This window comes from Arachis hypogaea, chromosome 9, assembly GCF_003086295.3.
Source record: "Arachis hypogaea cultivar Tifrunner chromosome 9, arahy.Tifrunner.gnm2.J5K5, whole genome shotgun sequence".
Lineage (NCBI taxonomy): Eukaryota > Viridiplantae > Streptophyta > Magnoliopsida > Fabales > Fabaceae > Arachis > Arachis hypogaea.
In genome coordinates, this window is record NC_092044.1 from 13577014 (window position 1) to 13599884 (window position 22871).

General features: G+C 30.5%; 1 protein-coding gene across 1 annotated transcript; it reads right to left on the reverse strand.

Moving 5' to 3' along the window:
- Nucleotides 1–362: 362 nt before the first annotated feature.
- LOC140175278 (zinc finger BED domain-containing protein RICESLEEPER 2-like) lies at nt 363–6105 on the reverse strand. The gene is made up of 3 exons (XM_072202569.1): nt 4475–6105; nt 694–2863; nt 363–589 (listed from the first exon to the last, which is right to left on the reverse strand). The coding sequence occupies exons 1-3, from the start codon at nt 4487–4489 to the stop codon at nt 537–539; spliced, it is 2238 nt and encodes a 745-aa protein (XP_072058670.1). The 5' UTR covers nt 4490–6105; the 3' UTR covers nt 363–536.
- Nucleotides 6106–22871: the final 16766 nt, after the last annotated feature.

Genomic DNA, 22871 nt, shown 5'->3' on the forward strand with positions numbered 1-22871 from the left:
TAAAACTCTGCGCTAATTAAAATCCATTCTATTAATTTTGTCTAGTTTCTTGTTTTGGTTGTGTGATATATTCAAGTGTGCAGAAAAGTTTATGGCCGCAACTTGCAGAAGTATCTTACATATTAATCTCATAATAGGGGTGTAATCGGTTCGGTTTGGTTCGGTTTTGGACCGAAAACAAACCGAACCGACCTGATCGGTTGAACGTTAATATCAACCATTCGGTTGGCTGCTTTCTGGACAACCGAACCGAACCGAACCGAACCGAACCAACAGTGGTTTGGTTCGGTCGGTTTTTTCGGTTTTTTTATACCTAATAAATAGAATTTAAAATATCATAAAATAAAGTTTAAAACCTTCAATAAACCAGAATAACAAGAGTATATCATATCCAAATCTAGTACAAATTCAACTTAATTAAATATAAAATAAAGGAAATTAAAAATGTCTAGCAAAACAACAAAAATAAACACATTTTAAACCACAACAGTCACTTTAAAACAAATAAAAACCAAATAGCCAATCAACCACCATGCTTAATCTGAATCCACACCAGACTCATCCTCATCTTCTCCGGTTGGTGCAATTTCTACAAAAATAAAACAAGAAAATCAATATAGATTATAAATATAATATAGATTATAGATTATAAACATAAACCATGAAAGGAACTACAAATTTTTTTTTGCATACCTAATTCAAGTTTCTCAAACTCTTCAATAAGCTCCTCAAAATCAGTTGTCATTGGAGAAGCACGAAGCCAATTTTGTGTGCATATCAGTGCCTCAACTGTCTTTGGAGTTAAAGAACTCCTATAGTTGTTAAGCACTCTTCCACCAGTGCTAAAAGCTGATTCTGAAGCAACAGTTGAGACCGGCATTGCTAAGACATCTCTAGCTATTTGGGATAAGATAGGATACTTGCTAGAATTTACCTTCCACCAATTCAATATGTCAAAAGTATTTTGATCACCAGGCTTCTCTAAACCATCCATCAAATACAAATCCACCTCATTCTTGTTGATGATCTCATGAAAATGCACCTCCTTAAAAAAATCACCAGCCATGTCGCCATCAGGTACTCCCACATCTGATGCACCATCCATTGTTGTTGAAGTAAAAGATCTTCCCCCATTATTTGCATTCATATAGCATTCAAACATCTTGGAGAAGGTTTCTTTCACTTTTGCACCCAAAAAATCAGCATCATCCTTATCATATAGCTTTTCAAAGCTAAAGTTGACAAACTTCAACTTGTATCTAGGATCAAGAATCACAGCAACAAAAATCATCATGTCGATATTTTTAATGTTACCCCAGTACTTGTCATACTTAAGCTTCATCCTCTCAGCCATACTCCCACGTAATGGATCTCGACTACCACAAGAAGCTTTGAACACACGCAAAATCTTACAAAACTCATGAAAATATTGAGAAGAAGTCACAAGCAAACTACCAGACACACTCTTTGTAACATCATGAAAAATTTTCAAGAATTCCATAAAGTGTTTTGCATTGTCCCAATCAATATTCCTCGGAATACCACCTTGCATTAGAGCATATTCTGTATCTCTCTCCCCTAGCCTCTTGAACGCCTTTTGAAATTTCAAACCACTTTCAAGCATGGTGTATGTAGAGTTCCATCTAGTGGGAACATCGAGTTGGACAGTACACTTGTCTTGTATCCTAGCTTCCTTAATGAAATTTTTGAACCTATTCATACGACTAGGGGAAGCACGCACATATCTAATAGCATTTCTTATCTTGCTAATAGATTCATGCATCTCTTTCAATCCATCATTAACAACAAGATTAAGAATATGTGCACAACACCTAACATGCAAATGCTCTCCTTTCAAAGGATGTAAATTCCAATTCTCCATTATAGTTCTTAGGTAAGATATTGCAGTATCATTAGAACTAGCGTTATCAACAGTAATTGTGAACACTCTAGATATCCCCCACCCCAAAAGACATCTCTCAATCTTTCTACCAATTGTTTCTCCCTTGTGGTTTTTAATAAGACAAAAATTAATAATCCTCTTTTGCAATTTCCAATCATGATCAATGTAATGAGCAGTGAGACACATATAATTCAGATTTTGCACAGAAGTCCAACAATCAGTAGTTAAACAAACAGATTGATTCGGTTGCTTGAACACAGTTTTCAACTTATTCTTCTCACTAATATAGAGATTCCAACAGTCCTTAGCAACAGTAATCCTTCCCGGAAGTGGAAATCTAGGTTGCACAATACTCATATAGAATCTAAATCCCTCCCCCTCAACAAACTTGAATGGTAGCTCATCAACAATTATCATCCTAGCAAGGGCTTTTCTACACATTTCAGCATCAAAAGTAACTGCAGTAAATACCCCTTCACCCTCTTTTTTTTGTTGGAAGGTAAGAATTGTTTGACTAGGGTCACCCGACTCCCTAGGAAATTTTTTACATTGGTTCAACAAATGATAACGCATATTAGTTGTACCATTTCTATGAGAATCACATGCATATGATGCACCACACCAATTACATTTAGCCCTAGGATGTGATGGCTTGGACTTAGGATCCCTTGTAAAGTGTTCCCAAGTCCAAGATCTAGGTCTAGAAGGTTTTCTGTTACCTTCATTAGCTTCATCCTTGCTATCCTCTTCATCAGTTTCCACAGTGCTTGGAGATGGATTTGTTGGAGTTGCTCCCGGATTTGCACCCACATTAGTTGAATGAACCTTCCTCTTCTTTGATCTAGGATGGGGCGGGGGTTTGGTAAGCACGCCGCTGTCTGTTGAAGAACGTACCGCGGACTCAACAATTTCACCCCCAATGAGAGGCGTCCGCTCACTGGGCACCTCATTGCTTGTTGGCTGCATATATATATAAACAGAACAATGAAAAATTAAGGTTTTTAATTCATGAATAGCACCAAAAGTATTGTTTCCAGCAACAAAACAAGCATCATTAACAACTCTAACAGTCCACCAAAACAAGCATCATTAACAGCTCAAACAGTCCACTAAAACAAGCATCATTTAATACTCACCAACTGCAATATAATCAACAGAATTTAAATTCATTAACAGCTCTAACAGTCCACCAAAACAAGCATCATTAACAGCTCAAACAGTCCACCAAAACAAGCATCATTTAATACTCACCAACTGCCATATAATCAACAGAATTTAAATTCATTAACAGCTCTAACAGTCCACCAAAACAAGCATCTTAAAAATTTAAGGAATAAAAGGTGAAGGAAGTAAATGAGGTCAATCATCATATGGGACAGGTATTCCTGTAAGCATTGATTGCATGCCAAGAACATGTTTCATAAAATGGCACCAAAGAGAAATAGGAACAAATTTTTAATATCCTTTTCAACAATTCCAAGTAGCAATATGAAATAATATGCAATTTCACTTTCAAAACCATGACAGATAAAAACAACTTTCAAAACCATAATAGATAAAAAATAAGGCAAATACAATGAAAATTATGGACAAATAAAATAAGCTGTAGTCGGGTAGAACAACCAGCTTTGAAAGTTTTAGAGAAATCATAAGGAACTATATTTCCATCTTTAATGATCAAATAACAGCCAAATAACTTCAGCGTAAACAAGCTCTTTGATTATTAACATAAATATTTTTTACATTTTAATCAATGTAAGGATGTTGAAAAGACCAAAGGAACCAGTAACACTTCACCCAATTTAATTTGTGTTCAAAGTGTTTCAACAATCATATATAAAAGGGCTTCAAAGTTACTACTTTTCTGTTCATATATTTGATAGAATACACAATATTCTTACAATATAGAAATGGATTCTACTATCTTTATTCAACCACATAGTCATGCAAAAAGTAAATTCTTTATCGCCAAATACAAAAAGTAAAAACAGATACCAAGATCAGATTGCATAGTAACAAAGAATTTTCTTGGAATTGAAGTTCATAGAACAGATTCTATGCAGTTTGTCCCAAATAAAATATATAATAGACCTTCTATCAAAATTGGGAATGAGTGAAGCTAGTCCAATGTCTATCTCAATGATTTCATCCCTAAAATTACTATCAACTGCCACTTTTAGCCAGTTCATGCATAGTCCACTAAAGCTGAATTCTAAAGCTTGACAGCTGGTGAAGCAGAGATCACATGGGTTTAGAATCTACTTCAAAATTAAACATCAAACTTCATATTACCTCACAAGAAATGTATTCAATGAATGTCTCTATTTTTCATCCAGGAAAAAAATTAAAATAAAAAAATAAAGTGATGCATTATCCTGTGAGTTCTTGATGCAGCCAATACAAACAGAATTTCTAGCTACAGAATTTCTAAAAAACATAACCACAAAGGCACAAACAGAATTTCTCAAAATCATAACTACAAACAGAATTTGTAAAAACAATTGTTCAGGTTAAATCAAGCACAATATCACTAAAAAGAATCTCTAACAATAATTGTTCAGAATTTCTAACCTCCGAAGAAGACATTGTGGAGTTGCTTTCTGCAGGAGATGGCTTGGTGACAGGAGTGCTGCTCGGCGCTCGATTTGGACTGCGACGGCCACTGGAGTCTTGCTTGGCGACTGGACTGCTGCTCGGTGACAGGACTGCTTCTCGGTGAATGGATTGCTCCTCGGCGACGGCGACCCAGCGAGGCAGCGATGGCGACCCAGCGACGGCGACCCTGCGAGGCGACCCTGCGACGGCGATGACTGAAGACAAGAAGAGAGGAAGAGAAGCTAGGGTTCTCCTTCAGGGTCTCCTTCTCTCGAGCATGGTGGAATCGAAGGTGGAACTGTGGAAGTGTGGAACCGTGGAAGAGAAGAACAGAGGAAGAAAGCTAGGGTTCCGGATTCGCCATTCGCGTAAAAGAGAGGAAGAAGGCTAGGGTTGTGTGTGAAGTTGCCCTTTTATACCTAGGTTAAAGGGTAACTTAATAAAAACACACCATTGAACCTTCATTTTTTGGTTCGATTTCTGCCGAGTCAACTGAAAACCGAACCGAACCGATCAGTTTACTTCGAAAAAAACCAAAAAAACCGATTTTTTCGGTTTTTTAATCGGTTGTTGTAAAATTTGGTTCGGTTCTGCGGTAATTTTCGGTCCGGTTCGATAATTTACACCCCTATCTCATAAGTAGTTTTAGAATATTGGAATTATTTTTATGTGCTTTGCTGTAAATGTTTCCAAATTTCAATAAACTTAAGAGCATTTTTTACCTCTCTTTTCCGGGGAAAACTAGTACGTTTTATACCTCTAATTAATCCAAGTTTTTTTGTTATATCATAGCTGAATGCTGAGCAACATTGAGCTATGTGCAAGAGTGACACTACTTTACTTCTAAATACATAGACTGAAGTAGAGGAGTTGAAGAAGATTAAAGAATTTGAAGAAAAGTGCTCAGCAATTGAAAATGAGAATCAAGCTAGGATTGAAGAGGCAGAAGAAGCACAACTAAAAGCAACACAACTTCAAGAGACTATTGAAAGGTTGCTTAGCTCCGAATCATGCAACATCCTTTCCATCATATATCTTGCCACTAACGGTCTATTATTTTTAACTCCAGATTGGAAGTGAGCTTGTCCAACCTCGAAACTGAAAATCAAGTGCTATGCCAGCAGGCATTGGTAGAATCCAAAAATAAAGATCTTTCCGAAGAGATCAAAATGTAATAAGATCTATATACTATTTGCACCTTCTATACATTATTCCTTTTCTTTTGTGATATCTAGCATCAGAAAATATCAGTTTGGCACTGATGAACTTGAATCTAGCCCCAATTAAATTTTAGTATCCCTTGGCAATATGGTGATATAATATAAATGGCATGCTTACTTTAATTTTAGGCTCTCTCTCTTCCTTTATTTTCCTTTCCACAATAAATAAATAAAAATTCATAGCGTGTTTTACAATATTTGTTACTTTCTTTTCTGTACCTTCTACCAGTGAATAGTTAGTTTTAGTGAAGATTTAAAAACTCACATCAAATACCAGAAGTAATTGCTACAATAACCCTGGCATAATATATACTCTTCTATAGTGAAATACTGAAACTCTAATTCTTTCTATAGCCTAAAGGATCAGATAGCAAACCTAGAATCAGGTAATGAACGCCTGTCGGACCAGGCAGAAGCAGCTGCCATGGAGCAGAAAGTATGGTTGATGAGAATGAGGACTATGATGATGATGAGGATGAAGATGAAGATGACACTAAGAACCATAATTCATAGTTCTAGTATGGTTGAACAATACGTTGAGGATTATAGTTGATATATCAATTTATGTTTTGAATTATATTGACTTGCTTGTTTATAGTACTTTTCTTTTAGTTTGATAATACGATGAACTTGTTTATTTTTTGAAATATTATAAATATTTCAATACAAGTTAGATGAAAATTTGTATTCATTAAATTTATATTTATTTTGCAATGAAAAAATCTAAAAAAAATTTTATTTTACTTTACTAACGGATTTACAGATGAATTTTTTTATGTATTCAGATTGGAATGGTTTTTCAATGATCCAATTACCGACAGAAAATTTGTTGAAAAATCTATTGCTAATTACTGAAAGAAAATCTGTCAAAAAATCTGTCGTTAATTACCAACGGAAAATTTGTCGAAAAATCGATTGTTCAGCGAAATGGAGGGGACCATTACTGAGGAAAAATCTGTCGGTAACGAAAAAATTTCTGTTGATAAATTATCGATGAAAAAAATCTATCGGTAAATAATTTTCGACGAGACATTTATAGAAGAATGAAATCCGTCAGTAATTTTATCGGTGACAAAAAGTCTGTCTGTAATAAAGACCAAATCTATCTGTAATAAACAATTTTTTAGGAGTAGTGCTAGGGAGCCAATTGTTTAAGCATACAATGGACTAAATCTTTGGTATATGAATAAAATGAACATCACCCATACTATCCAAAATAACCATCCGAATACTAGGGATAATAAACATCTCATGTCATAAAACCACTCATCCAAAAAACTTAAGCTGATTTTGGGATTCACCAAGGATCAAACTCTTGACCTTTCGGTTCTAGAACTCTAATACCATATCATGAACCCACTAATGTTCATATCTCTAATACTTCCTAAACTTCCATTGTACACATTGTATATTTAAGCCATTAACTCCCTATACTTTCCCATTTTTTAGTTGTGTTTTGATAAAATTGCTCATCTTTTACTCTTTCACCACCTTAATATTTGGACATTTGGTAATTTAGAAATTAAATTCCATGTATATAGCTCTTTCTATTTATATGATTTGGAATTTTTTCATTTATTTTGATGTCTGGTTTATGTAATTTAAAATTTTCTTATAAAATCTTATTTTTATTGAAGATTTGATTTTGCTTCAAAGAGAGTGATGTCTTAGCCAAAAGATTTTTGCTCTAATCGTTAGATAAAAAAAAAAAAAAAAAAAAAAAAAAAAAAAAACAGAATAAAGCTATGAAATGATTTCTCCGATCTGAAGTTGAGCAAAAATCAAATCATAAATAATACACTTGAAGATATTATTCCTGATCAATAGACTTTATTTGTAAAATATCATTTTAAATCCAAAATTTAGGTTAATTATAATTTTATTATTTAATTATTTTTAAATTTAAAAGTGATGCATTAACTTTGTGGACCTGTAACTCATTAGAATCATTGATCTGACTAAGTTTCAACAACTATTTGAACAATTAAACTAATAATAAGTAACAAAAATTTTGAGAACAAAGTAGCAACAAGTTGAGTAGATTTTTCTCATGTATCTGCAGCATGAGTTGTGGAATCATAGCTGCTACTTGACAAATAATAAAACATTACAACAATGATGTCTACCCTAGCTAGTAGTGTACCTCAAAGCAATGTTCAATGAATCACTGAACTGGTGGATATACTTTACGTATACAACTAGCATTAGTTTAATTAATCTCCTTCATTCCACCAAATGGAATAAGTTCTTTTAATTCCAAATTGAAAATTTTAAAACCAAAACTGGTTGAAACTTGAAAGCATGTAGTTTCACACGTTAAAACCATTTTTCAAGTGGTAGTGATACTGATGAAACTCGAGGACCACATCCGTTTTTTAAAAATTAAATGTCAGTAGATTTATAATATGTATAATTAGAAAAATAGCAGGAGTAATCTAGATGATAATTTATGTTTTTTATATTGGATAGTGCACCTTATCTTTCTCAAACCTTGTGTTTGTTATGGTGTGTTTGTTTGAGGTGAAAATGAGAGGAAGAAAAATGGATGGAAAGAAATAGGAAGGAAAATAGTTATTTTTCCTTGTTTGGTTGAGGAGAGAAATGGGAGAGGAAGGAAAATGGATGGAAAAATATTGGTGGGACCCACCAATTTTTTTTCCCTCCAACAATGGAGAGAAAATGGAGAGAAAATTAAATCTCTCTCTCTCTACTTCCAATATTACCCCTTTACTTTTTTTGATATCATTTATATTATAAGGATAAAATTGTCTTTTTATAACATTTCTTTCCTTCATATTTTCCCTTCATCCAAACACATCTAAAGAAAATAACAATCCACTCAATTTCTTTCCTTTCCTTTCTTTCCTTTCTATTTCCTTCCTCTCTATTTCTTTCCTTCCAACCAAACATAACCTTAAAGTATTGTGGTTGGTTAGGATTTTGATTGCATTTTTGAGAAGAAAAAATAAGTGAAAATAGTTACTCTAAAAGCAAGTCACTTATATTTTTTATAGAACTTCTGTAAAAAAAATTAAGAAATTCGACGTAAACAAATAATTCTTCATATTTCAAGTAATAAATTAATAGTATGAAAAAAAATTGAACTAGTAATTTTCTTTATATAATTAATTTTTATTTTTATTTTTAAATTTTTTTTACCCTCATAAATATATATTTCAAATTTTAGATAAAAGAGACCGAAAAAAAAGTCACTTAGAATTAAAATGTGGGATATTATCTAAAAAAAAAAAGAGAAAAGTTATGTAAATGATGAAGTTAAAAAGATAGCAATAAGTATAAAGTATAATAAATTATTTAGTTAAATTTATTTTGTGTTGTCCAAGTCAATAATTTAACTAGTTTAATTGTTAATTGTTACTTCTATTCTTTTTTTCTTTCTTTATATATATATATATATATATATATATATATATATATATATATATATATATATATATATATATATATATATATATATATATATGAGAAAATTGAAGCACAAAGCACTCAATAATCAATGGATTTAACTAGTAACTCTACTTGATGTTTTTGGAGTTGTTCTTGAAAAAGAACATTCTGATCGTATTTGAGGTTTAGACATGGGATTGTCCCAACAGTGACTTTCAAAAATACTATTACAAAGATTACTCATATGAACTTAGGTTCTCCGTTCTTCAAATGATGCTGACACATTATTCACTTGTGGTTAAAACGTGCAAGAATTGAATACTATTAAGGCACAATTACAAGCACTGATTTTCTACATTTTTTTAAAAGGAGGAGGTAAGATTTTGAAATAATTGGTTGGAGTCTTTTCTAATAAACAAGTTTTACAGGTAAAAACACAATTTTTATTATTTTATTTATATTTTATTTTATTATAATAAATTTGTGCTTACTTTATTTTTATAAATTTTTTGTTTGTAAAACTGAATTTAAATCAAGATTGAAGCTAACTTGGTTTTAAATTTTAAAGATAACGCATAATAAATGTAGAACTGATTGTGTATAATTCCATTATTATTTTTTCTCTGCTTCTTTCTAAAATCTATTTAACTTTCGGTTAAATCCTTGAAATTTAATCTTTTCTTTTATTATTTAAAATTGAAATTGCATCATTTTAAATAAATAATTACCACTTCTTGCTATTAGTCTGTGGCTGAATCTTACTTTATATTTTGATTATTAATAAAATCCTATCATATGCATGTGTAGTTGTGGTTAAATAGGTATAGTTTTATTTTTTTTTTTTTATTATGATTAAGTCAACTATTTTAAATGGTTTATTTTTTTATTATTTTTTATTATGTTTTTAAATTATATTTTTGTTATAAGAATGGGATTAAGAGAGTAAGATTTTATCGCCAAAAGAGTTAAAAAGTAAGTCTTTTAGAGTAAGCAACAAAATAATGTGAAATATGAGAGAGATTGTATGTATAAAATGTTACATGTTAAGACATTTATAATTAAAAAATCATGTTATGTTTAATATTTTGTATAGGAGTTATTATTTTTTATTTTCAATACTAAAAAAATCATATATTATGTTTAATACTTTGTTTATAAGTTATATAATATTTTATTTATTGATTATGATCTTTTGTTATTATGAGATTTTAATAAAAAAGATATTTGTTCAATGCGATAAAAACAACAATAAAAATTACCTTTTTAGACGATAAAAATATATCACTTTAATCCGGTAAAAATGTCGCTTAACCAATAAAAATGTCACTATCAGGTAAAAAGGCGATTTCAAACACTGTTTTAACCAACCAAAACGCCATTCTGTCAGGATAAAAATGGTGGTTCGTAAACACTGTTTTAACTAACCCAAAACATTGTTTATTCTGGAAATAACAGCGATCTAAACTGCTGTTTTAACCAACCAGAAAATGCCATTTTATTTGAAAATAATAGCTATTTAAACCGCCTTTTTAATCTATCCGAAAATGGCCAAAAAATTGTAGCAATTTTCAGAAAACTGCCATAATAACCAGAATGACGTCCAAAATTACGTCGCTGTTTTTGATAATAATGACGGTTCAAACAACCGTAAATACAAAAAAAAATCGTCGTTTTTACCATATTTTTTGTAGTGTTCATTTGAACAAATAAGTCCTCAAAAGTGTGACGGAATGACTTATATGTCTACTTTTATAAAGTTCAGGTATCTCAATGTGATACATTTTTTTTGGGGGACAAAAACGTTCAATGCGAAATTTTTTAGGAACCTATTTGAATATATATTCCTTATTTTATCCTCTTAACAAGAATAAAATAAAAAAAATTAAATAAAGAAGATGAAAAAATAAAAAATACTGTAATAACTAAAAAGAGGAGGATGAAGAGAAGAAAAAACACAGTAATAAAAGAACAATAATAAAAGAAATACGTGAAGAAAAAAAAGAAAGCAAAAAAGAAGAAATGTGTAATTTATATATATATTGTGTGAGTAAATTTTGTTGAGTTTGAGCCAATTTAATTAGATTTGATTGACAAAAATGTTTGAATGTGTAATATATCTGTAAATAAAATTATATTAAATTTTTTAATCTTAATAAGTATAAGAATAAAATTTTAAAAATTTTCTCAGTAAATACAAGTTGCAAGAACAAGCTAAGCATACGTAATTTTTTTTTATTCATCAAACGCAATACAAACACCTCTTTAATACATTTCTTTACTGGACCAAACCTTATTCTTGGCGAAGATATTGATTGTGCATCATTTTTCCATCCCCTTCAAACTTTCTAGCTACGACCTTTTAGAAAAATATGGATTTTTATTCATATTAATTTATATATATTTATAAATTAAATAATTAATCATCAAAATAATTAAATTATAATAGAATAATTAAATTGGTGGTTAATTTATCATAATTTATAAAAACATGTTTTTAATTATATTTAATGACTAATTGGTGGTTAATTTTGTTGTATATATCCAATTTTTTTGATGAGCTGTGTATGTCCAATTATATTTATACTTTATATAATTATTTAGGAGTGGACATAAAATATTGTTCATTTTACTTTTATATATATATATAAATTTTATCTAACCTTTTCTAAAATAAAAAATAAGTTATTTTTTAACATATTTTATAATTGTTGGATAAAATAAGTTGACTTATTGTAGTTAATATTAACTTTTAATTTAACCTAAGTAATGATAATCTAACTAGCTAAATTAACTAAAATATAACTTTTTTTGTAATTTATAAAAATTACTAGAAAAATTATATTTTATAATCTTAACCACACAATAAAAAAATTTAAAAAATAAAAAATTTCATGTCTCTTTAAGATTAAAAATCAGTAAAAATTCTATTTGTGTCATCCTATCTTAAGATCAAGAAAAGATATTACTATATTCTTTGCATCAAATAATTTATTATTTAATATTATTAACTAATAACTTTTTTATATGTTTATATTTATCAATCACTCCTCGTATATATATTCAGTTCTTTTATATATATATATGTATGTATGTGTTATGTAATTCCCAAATTCGACAAATAATAAAACAAGCACTAATATAGTTTCTATAAATTCCCATACCTTGTCTTGCTTTGAGTTGGTAAATTGTTAGCCTGTAAACATATGCTGGAGAGATGATGAATGTGATTTAGAAGGCCACTAAGGCACTTATTTATAGAGAATTTTATACAGAGGTAGGTCCGTTTGCATAGATGGATATTACATATTTACATATCCCAGTATAGTGCCATTTCTCATGTGCTCAAGTGGGTTTTATAATAAGATTTTAATCATCTAACAATTATTTTAAATTTGAGAAACATTCATTAAAGAGTTATTTGTATCTAAATAGGTTTTTTTAAATATTGATAATATTTAAATGATAATATTGAAATCTTTATAAACAAACTTAAAAAGTATAAAAATTGATAGGCTTAAATTTAGGATTTGGATCCTCTAAAATTTAAATTTCATTTTAGAGAATAAAGTGTGATCTCTCACATCTTAATAGGTGAGACCAAAAATAAATATAAAATAAAAACTATTCAAATATAAAAGATCACATTTTACTATTTAAAGTGGAATTCAAAATTTAAAGGATCTGAATCCTTAAATTTAAAGGATCACATGTGTTTGAAGTTGAAGGTATTCGATCCGTGAAAATTTTTAAAGTTTATTTTAAAATATAAAATAAATATATTAAAAATTTATATTTTTTATATTTTTAATATTTTTTAATTTATAATTTTAATATGTATTTTTCGGCTACAATTTAAATCTTAAAATTTAACTCTATCAATTATTATAATATATAAATTTTTATATTAAAAGATAATAAAATAGTCTAAAATTATTTTATTTAATATTTATTAATTATTATTAAAATAATTATATAATTTTAAAATGTAATTAATATATAATTATAAATATTATACGCATAAAATTATAAATATTAAATTATATAAAATAATTTTAGTTATTGTTTCTTTAGCATTATCACAAGTTTCAACTAGTTTACAAAGTTTTAATATTAGCACTTAAACTTTCAACAACCACTCATATGTATTTTCGTTTTCTTTTTTTGTGTGTCCATGAGATATTTATATTTTTTTAAATAAATAATTTAATTATTTTATTTTTGGATATATGTAATTTGTAGCTTATTTATCAATTTGTATTGCATTACATATCTCATCTACATTGTAAACGAGTTAAGTTTAAGTGTATTTTTTTATAATGTAAACGAGATAAGTCGCGTTGCACATATCATGTTTGCACACGTGCTACATGAGAGATAACAAATTACATGTATCTCATTTACATTGTAAACGAGATACACTTAAACTCAATTTGTTTACAGTATAAGTGAGATACGTGAAAAACTTGTCGTTTGCATTGTAAACGAGATAACGTATGACAATTTTTGACCATCTATAAAAAGATCTGCAAGTATTAATATTCTTCACAATCATTTCACTTCTTCTTCTCCGTTCTTTTAGTAAATTTAAGAAAAATGTCTAGTAGTAGTGGATATGTTGTTGTCAGTGTATTTTCCAATTGTCACATGAAAAACCGTGACAATGGGATTGTATTTGAGTGTGATAGTCCTATTCTCTTTCGTACTCGGAGGCTAAATTCTTTGTCTGAGTTAAAGAGTCTAATATTGATGAGCCTCGATGTTAATGAGACAAAGGAAGTTGGAAGAGTTGAGTATATGTTACTAGCACCGATGAAAATCAAGTATTTCGGTTTCATATTTTTAGCTCGATAGCGACGAGCATGTGCGCCTGATGTTTGGTGTCTACTGGAAAATCATGGTCGAACAAGTGATGGAGTTTTCTGCGAAAGTTGATGATGTTGGTGGTGGTAGTTCTGGGCTCTCGAATTTTGTCCAGGATGACCCACCTCTTGCACCACCACCTCTATACTGTGATAGTCTAGTGGTACACATAGACGTGGACAATGAGGAGTCCGATGAAGTATATATTGCCAATAGCAACGAAAGTGGTTATTCTAAGGATGATGATGAGAAGATATTGTATCAGAGACTCTTGTCAGTGCAACAGTTCGGTATCTTCTTCCTGTCCCAAAATCCATTATGGAGTTGTCAGTTGTACCCAACCACTATCATACATTGGATATGGACGCGATGCATGAGAAAACTTCATTTTTCAATATGGATGGAGACGTTTACAACACAAACGGTGGTGTGGAATTTTGCATTGCTCACAGATTCAAAAGCAGAGAGGCTGTCATGCTAGGTGTGAATAATTACAACATTCGGAGAAATGCTGAGTACTGGGTTGTCGAGTTGGATCGATCAAAGTACCATGTGTTTTGCAGGCAATCTACAACAGGATGTCCTTGGAGTCTCTGTGTTGTCCTCCGATAGAATTTCAAATATTGGTAAGCCACTATTTAATGTCTAAAGTATATTCTTGTTTATCATGATTTTTTTGGGAAGAATATCTACCGATTTTATTTTAATTCGTTAGGAGAGTGCATAAATTTGGAGGATTGCATACATGTTTAACTCCCATCATATCTCAAGATCATCGACAATTGGTTAGTAATCTCATTTGTAGTGTCATCCTGCTCTTCATACAGTCCAGTCCATCAGTTCCTATCCCTGTTATGCAGGATCTAGTTAGGCAAAGTTATCACTTCAAACCCTCATACAAAAAGATTTGGATAGCGAAACAAAAGATAATTGCACAGATCTACGGTGATTAGGAGGAGTCATATATTAAGGTGACGAGGTTACTGCAAGCATTGCAGAATTGTTGTCTCAATACGATATGTGATTTCAGTGCGGTACCGTACTGTGATAGGCACTTGGTAGTCCGCAACTGCAGCCAATTTGACAAGGTATTCTGGGCTTTTTCTTCGTGTGTTGCGTCTTTCAAGCATTGCAAGCCATTTGTCTCCATCAATGGCACACACCTATATGACAAATATGGCGGGGTATTGCTGATTGTAGTGGCACAAGATGGTAACAGTAGCACCCTTCCTCTAACTTTTGTAATTGTAGAGTCTAAAACTACGGAATTTTGGTCGTTCTTCCTTACCAATTTGGGACTAAAACTACATCTATTCTAGTCATATATAACAATATTAAATCTATAAGAATACCCTAACTATAACAATATGCTTATTTATGTAAAAGAGAAAAATAACGACACTAACTTGGAAGTCGATTGCTCCAGTGATATACCGCGTTGTTCAGGCGGTTGATATCATCATCTTGTGTTTCTGTGCGCGCCATAATGTCTAAATACCTCAAGAATATCAAGAAAAATATTTAAAAGAGGGAGAAAAAAAAGCGTAAGAGTAAATGAAAGTGACTTCCTCACACTCTAAACGACTTCCTTATATTATTTAGGCGCAAATCAGACTTATCTCGTTTACACTATAAACGAATTGATGTTGAGCATATCTCATTTACAGTATAAACGAGATATGCCCCATGTCACAATACGTGTGCAAACGTGATATGTGCAACGTGTAACGTAGCTTATCTTGTTTACATTGTAAACGAGATATATAATGTGATGCAAATTAGTAAAACTTTTCGAGAAGGTGCTTGTGCTTTTTAAAAGTATAAGCACTTCGTTTTGCGTTTGGTAAATCAAAAAGCTCATGTGCTTGTGCTTGTAGCTTTTAAAAGTTAGGGGTGCTTTCAAAAATACCTAAAGAAGAGCTTTTCAAAGTTGACTTGTATTTATCAAAATTAAAATATCTAATATAATTTCATACATTAATTAATATTTAAATTTAATTCTTACATTAATGTCTATTATAATATTTTTAAATTTTAACAGTTACTTTATCAAACACATTTATTATTGCTTGTACTTATTAAAAGTTATTTTTTATTTAATTTGCTAAACACATATACTATAATTTTTAAAAAATTAGATTTTAAAAATAAATTTTTATAAACTATTTTCTAAGAATAAAAATTTTACTATATATTGATAAATAAAATAATTAAATTATTTATTTAAAAAAAACCCATACTCTCTGGCAACCACTCAGTTCCCTGCAATAATTCCATCCTTGTAGGACATTTCTACTATGTCATCAAGTCGAGAAATGCTGACATTTTCAGTGAAAAAATAGAAATAAAAAAAAGTTGATTATTATTAATTTAAATGTAAAATATATAAAAAATATTAATCACCTAACAATTTTTTTTAACATAAAAGCACTTGAATCCACAACTTATCGTAGTTAGGTCTTCTCGTATGAGCTCAAAATTACTCCCTTCTTGCTTGCCATAAAAGAACTTTTTTCTTTTAGTAAACTATTAAATTAATCTTCAAATAACTTTAGATTTAATACTTTGATTTTAAAATACCTTTATTATTCCAGAAGAAATTTTTCAAAGGTATTGATCTCTTTTTGAAAAGATTAATTTATTTTATAATAATATTTATTCAACGCGCATATTAAAAATTTAAATAAATACCAAAAATAGTCTTTACAGAATTTTAGATCAAACGTTTTGGTACATAATAAATTTTTATTCACTAGAAGTCTTCAAAAATTATTCTCGTCAAACAGACTGATCATTCCGTAATTTTCAATCAAAATTGTAATATATATCTTAGACAAATAATAAGTCCCTATTAAATTTTATTATAGGACAATTATGTTAAAAAATATTACTATAAAACAAATTAAATTAATCTCTCTTTAAAATAATGAAAGAATTAATCTGTCCGATGAAAATAATTCTCAAAGATTTATAGAGAAAAAAATTTATTGAAAATCAAAACGTTTGATTTAAAATTTATTTAAAATCAATTTGAATTTTTGTTCAAAAAAATTATGAAAAATAACTGAGAGAGCATTCTATATTTCTATCTCATATGAGACTAATTCTTAGGAAATTTTAGAGTAGTAAAAATTTATTAAGGATCTAAACGTTTGATCAGAAATTAATGAGACATCGATCAATTTAAATATTTATTATAATTTTTTAACAAAGAATTTAAAGTTAAAAATCACTCTTATAAATATTTTTTGGGAATATATAATCAAAGACATATATATACATAACAACAAATCGCATATAATGAAAGTGTGCAATATTGTAAAATAATTTTTTCAATAATAATAAAAACTTTTAGCCTAATCTTACCTTTAATTTCTGGTGTAGTTTATTTAGGAAAAATTACTTAAATGGTACCAAAAAATTTGTATTATTGATAAAAATAACATTGAAAAATATAAATGACAAATAAATCTCTGAATAATTTTAAAATGTGATAAAAATAACAAAAAATCATATATATTTTTAAGTGGCAAATGGATATTTATATTTAGCAAATGATTTGTCTATTTAATTAATTAACTTTTTGTAAAAACAGTAGAATAATTATTTAAGAAGTGCAACCAAAAAATAGGAATGAAATTCGGCTCTAGGATTTTTCTAAAATGTTTAAATCATTTCTGTTATTCACAAAAAATATTAAAAAGTTTATTTGACATAAAACAACTAAATTTTAATGATAAAATTACTTTATATTATTAATAATACTTACTAAAAAACATCAAAATCAAATCTCTAAAACTTTTGTTGATAATATATTTAATATTTAATTATTTTATTATATTTTTAAATATTTAAAAAAATGTGTTATATATATTTTTTAAAATTATTTTTTGGACAATATAAATTTTCGGATACTATTAATAGTTTAACCTCTTATTTATTTAGTTACATAGTTGTGTTCGAAAGCCCCGAAAGCGATTTGACACACATTCAATTTGAAATACTAAAATAGCAGATAAAAACTTTAACAGGCATGAATAAATTTGAAAGACTAATAGATTAGGCCATGAATAAATTTGGGTCAACGGAAAAATTCATAAGTAAGCCTTGATGGCTTGACTAGAATGAAACGACAACTTTGGCTAAGTCAACCAATTAAACAAACAAGTCAATAAAACAAAGGTGAGTAATATACTAATATTTCTGCAGAAAAGAAAAAAACGACAAATCGGAAAAAAGGTTAACAACGACAGCTGTATTCAGCACCGAATATATATATATTAAAAAAATATTAGGAGTTATCACACGTGATTATTTTTTATTATTAATTAGTTATTAATTTAATTTTTTAATTTAATAATTTAATAATATATTTTATTTTATATTTTTAAATATTAATAATTAATTGATTATAAAAATTAATAAATTTTAATGACTCAGAACATTCCTTTTTAAAATAATCTATTTCATTTATTTTGAAAAAGAAAGTAATACGAAAAAAACTAATGATAAACAAAAAAATATATAAGAATTGAAATAGAAAAAAATGAATTAAAATTGAAAATAGAAAATAAAAAATAAAAAAGAATTACTATATTTTCTATTTAATTTGAATATAAAGAGAATTACTATATTTTCTATTTAATTTTTTAATGTAATAAAAAAGGGATTACTCGATCTAAATTATTTACACTATAATTTGAAAATTAAATTGAAGGGACTCACTTAAATTTTTATCCAATTTTCCAATGTAATAAGAGATGAATTTATTCAACTTCACTTGTAACACTATGATTTTATCATGAAACCAAAGAAAAAAAAGATGTTTTTTCACTCCTCTATTCACTTAATATGACGACTATAATAGTTTAGTAGGTATTTATAATCCCATATTAGGTTAAAATAATAAAAACTCTAAACCCACTAACATAAATCTAGTAACTAAATAAACAAAAAATTAAAATATATCAAATTAAATTGAACATTCTAAAAAAATAAACTAATAATTTTTAAATAATACTTAAACTCTCCATATAACGAGCATTTGAATTACGTATCAAAAAGACACAATCTTTTCTATTTTGCATAAAATCTTTTTTGTCCAGCCTGAAGGCTCATTTTTTTCCTATATGAAAAAAATGTATGTTTTTGTTGAAAATGAGCCTTTTTGGTGTATATACAAGTGGGTAGACGTTACAGGTATGGCAGACCCAACACGCAGGTCACGTACTCAGTCAGCTCATAAGAAGCGTGGTGGACACGTGTCAATATCAGGGGCAACACGCACCTTGCGTGTTGGACACGTGGCAAGCATCAAAGCAACACGCATGGTGCGTGTTGGACACGTGTCAGCTACTAATTCGATGTAATTCCAACACAACCTGCGAGGTAGGTCATTTGCCTATTAAAATCGAAATTCGTTACCATTTTACTTCATTGCGAGAGATGTATTTTAGTGCATTGTTTGTGTGATGGAGGGCACTGCAAATATAATTATGGTTTACCACAACGGTGAGATTATACGAAATACATATAAGAGAGTGAGTTTTGCATGTGAGAATCCGTTTTTGTTTGTGGTTCCATGCGCTATGACATTTGCGAAACTATAGTACGGTGTCTATCAAAGTATAAAGGATGATATTTTAAAGAAGGTGGGCAATATTCTCTACAGGAGTCTAGTTATCATATATGGTGGCTTAATATAGTTTGAGTTATGCTGATCATTAACAAAATAAGTATTCAGGGTATGTCTCATATTCACCAACAAACTCAGGCGCAACACCCAAAGATTGAGTCGTATGTTAAGTTTGAACATATAGTTATGGATGAGATTCAACATAATCCAGACGTGCAAGATGACAGTGCTAAAGTGTACGAAGAAATGAATAGTGATAGCAAGGAGGACTTCGAAACTACCTACAAAGCTGGTGACGAAGATGGCAATGGGGGAAGCGAGACAGTCGCCGAAAATGTAGTGGTTCTACTCGTATTTAGTCAATCCATAGATGTTCTACCTTTGATGCGTAGTTTGGATCTTGATGCCTAACATACACTGGAACCTCCTGAATATGCGAAGATAGGTACGTAAAAAGTAAGTAATATGTTTTCCTTAATTTATTTTTTAGACGGATTGATGAGCGACAATTTGTTCTTTCCATAGATGTTATTGATCCTAAGGACAGGGAGTTCAAGATCAGAATGGAATACAGTTCTAAAAAATCGGTCATCGCGGCAATTCAGAGTTACACTATCTCTAGAGGAGTCAATTACGTTGTTTATAAGTCCGAGCCACAGACGTTCTATGAAAAATGCAAGACATCTGGTCGTGGATGTGATTGGCTTATCTGAGCCAGCTTGATACGGAAGAAAGGTTGTTGGGAGATACAAAGATACAATAGGAGACACAAGTGTTCCATGGAAATGATTTCATAGGATCACTCCAAGTTGGACTCAAACATAGTTGTTAAGGCTTTGAGGCTATTGGTTGAATCTGACCCATCCATAAAGGTAAAATCTATAATTGCAGAAGTTCAGTCAAGATTCAACTACATCATTAGCTACCTAAAAGCTTAGTTGGCAGAGCAGAAGTCGATAGCTAAAGTTTTCGGTAGATAGGAAGAATCATACCAAGTTTTGCCATTGTGGTTCTCGAAAATGGTTCAGAATATGCTTGGTTCACAAGTTCAAATAGAAACACGATCCCTATATAACAGGAAGAGGTGGACAGTGTCAGGATACTTCACTGGGTATTCTAGAGCTTCAATCAATGCATTAGAGCTTTTTGGCATTGTAAGCCGTTGGTTCAAGTTGACGGCATACATCTTTACAGAAAATACAAAGGTTGTTTTTTGGTTACAATTACACAAGATGAGAACTAAAATATTGTGTCGACTACTTTGCCATCGTAGAAGGGGAGACCGCTGATACGTGGTATTTTTTCTTAGTAATTTATGAAGGCGGGTTGTTAGAAAAGACGGCGTGGGTATAATCTCTGATCATCATGAGTTAATTTGGGCAGCAGTAAATCATAGCAGAGGTGATTGGCAACCTCCAATAGCATGATGGATATTTTGTATTCAACACATCGATAACAACTTCTTAAAGGCATTCAAAGTTTCGTATTTGCAAAAGTTTATTGTCAACATAGGATATTCAAAGACAGTGGAGGAGTACAATATCAACTACAAGAGGTTGCAAGAGCGAGGCAAGGCATATGCCCGATGGTGCGCCAACATCGAACTTACCCAGTGGGTATTAGCATTTGACAAGGGACATCGATGGGGTCACATGACAATGAACATTATTGAGTGCATCAATTCTGTGTTGAAGGGTGCCCAAAATCATCCTATGTTGACGTTCGTCTAAGCAACATATTATCGATTGAACGAGCTATTTATGCGAAAAAGTACTGAGGCTCGCCAGCGGAAATGTGCTGGATTTACTTACTCTGAATTTGTCACTCAACGGATAGAAGCAAATATGCAGCGTGTAGAAAATATAGTTGTGCACCGGTTTGATAGAATAAATGAGGTGTTTGAATTGTGCGAAATGCCTAGTAAAAAAGTGTTAGTAGTTGATCTTGCATAGCAGATGTGCGATTATGGGCATTTTCAGGTGGTGCGACAACCATGTCACCATGTTATTACTTGTTGTGCCAACCAGTGCCTCGATTGGCAGGTGTATGTCAACGATGTATACAAGATTTCAGAGATTTGCAAGGTCTACAGAGTGAAGTTTGTCCTGTTGGGCGATATAGAGATATGACCTGCTTACCCAGGACCAAGGATGGTCGCTAATCCTACCTGGAGACGGAGGTCAAAAGGCTATCCCAAATCAACTTGTTATCTGAATGAAATGCACTGACAGAAAATGCGTGGTCCTCGGATATTCCCTCTTTGCAGGAGACAGGGTCATAGTAGGAGTAGATATCCCCAACGTGCTGGACCAAGTGGGCTTGGTGGCAATGGTAGTTTGTAGGTCTTTTTTCGTCGTTGTATTTTTTAAGTTAATGTTATGATTTAAAGGGAATGAACCCTTTCATTTTTCCACTTAAGAGGGTAAACGGTGATCTCTCGCAATTAATTTTGTAAGTAGAACCAAGAGAAAATAGGAGAGAAAGCATTAAAGAGTTAGAGATCCCACTTTACTTCCTCAATTTAAAAAAAATTAAATGGATCCATTCTCATAATTTTAATGTATTTGAATTCTGTTGTTAATGTTATTCCTTCTAATGTAGTTATATTTTTAAGATAATGTATTTGAAATCTGAATTTTTAAGTTAATGTTATGAATTATTATATTTGAATGTATCTGATAACTTCATTAATTAATGTATTTGAAATACTACAGTTAAGATTACAACTAAATATTACTAAATTTGACTAAACAAAAATTAGTAATGATGATACAACTAAGTTCTTCTAATATTAATACAATCATACAGTAAATGAACTTACACAAAGATTTACAAAGAAAACAAAACAAAACATCTTCCTACTTTTTCCTAGTCATCCTCTTTATCCCCGTGTTCGCTATCTTATTAAGACCTGACAGAGTAACCCTATTTGGTGCATGAACCTCTGTGTAGGTTATATGGATGATGCTGACCAGTTGCCTTTTCCTCTACCGTACCCGACCCACCTGCCTCTGTCAGAGCAGACAGACAAGGGGTGTACTCGTTAACAACCTCCTTCGTCGCCACGTTCAAGTCAAGACCGCTCAGAACATCTATTGGCACATTGAGATGTGCTCGATCGATATCAAGATGCGGAACAATGCTACCACTCCCTTGACTATTAGTTGATATACGAGCTGATGTGTGGTCAGAAGCAGCATGCCTTCGATGAGATGAACCATCGATCGTTGCCTGATGTGGTTGAGAAGGT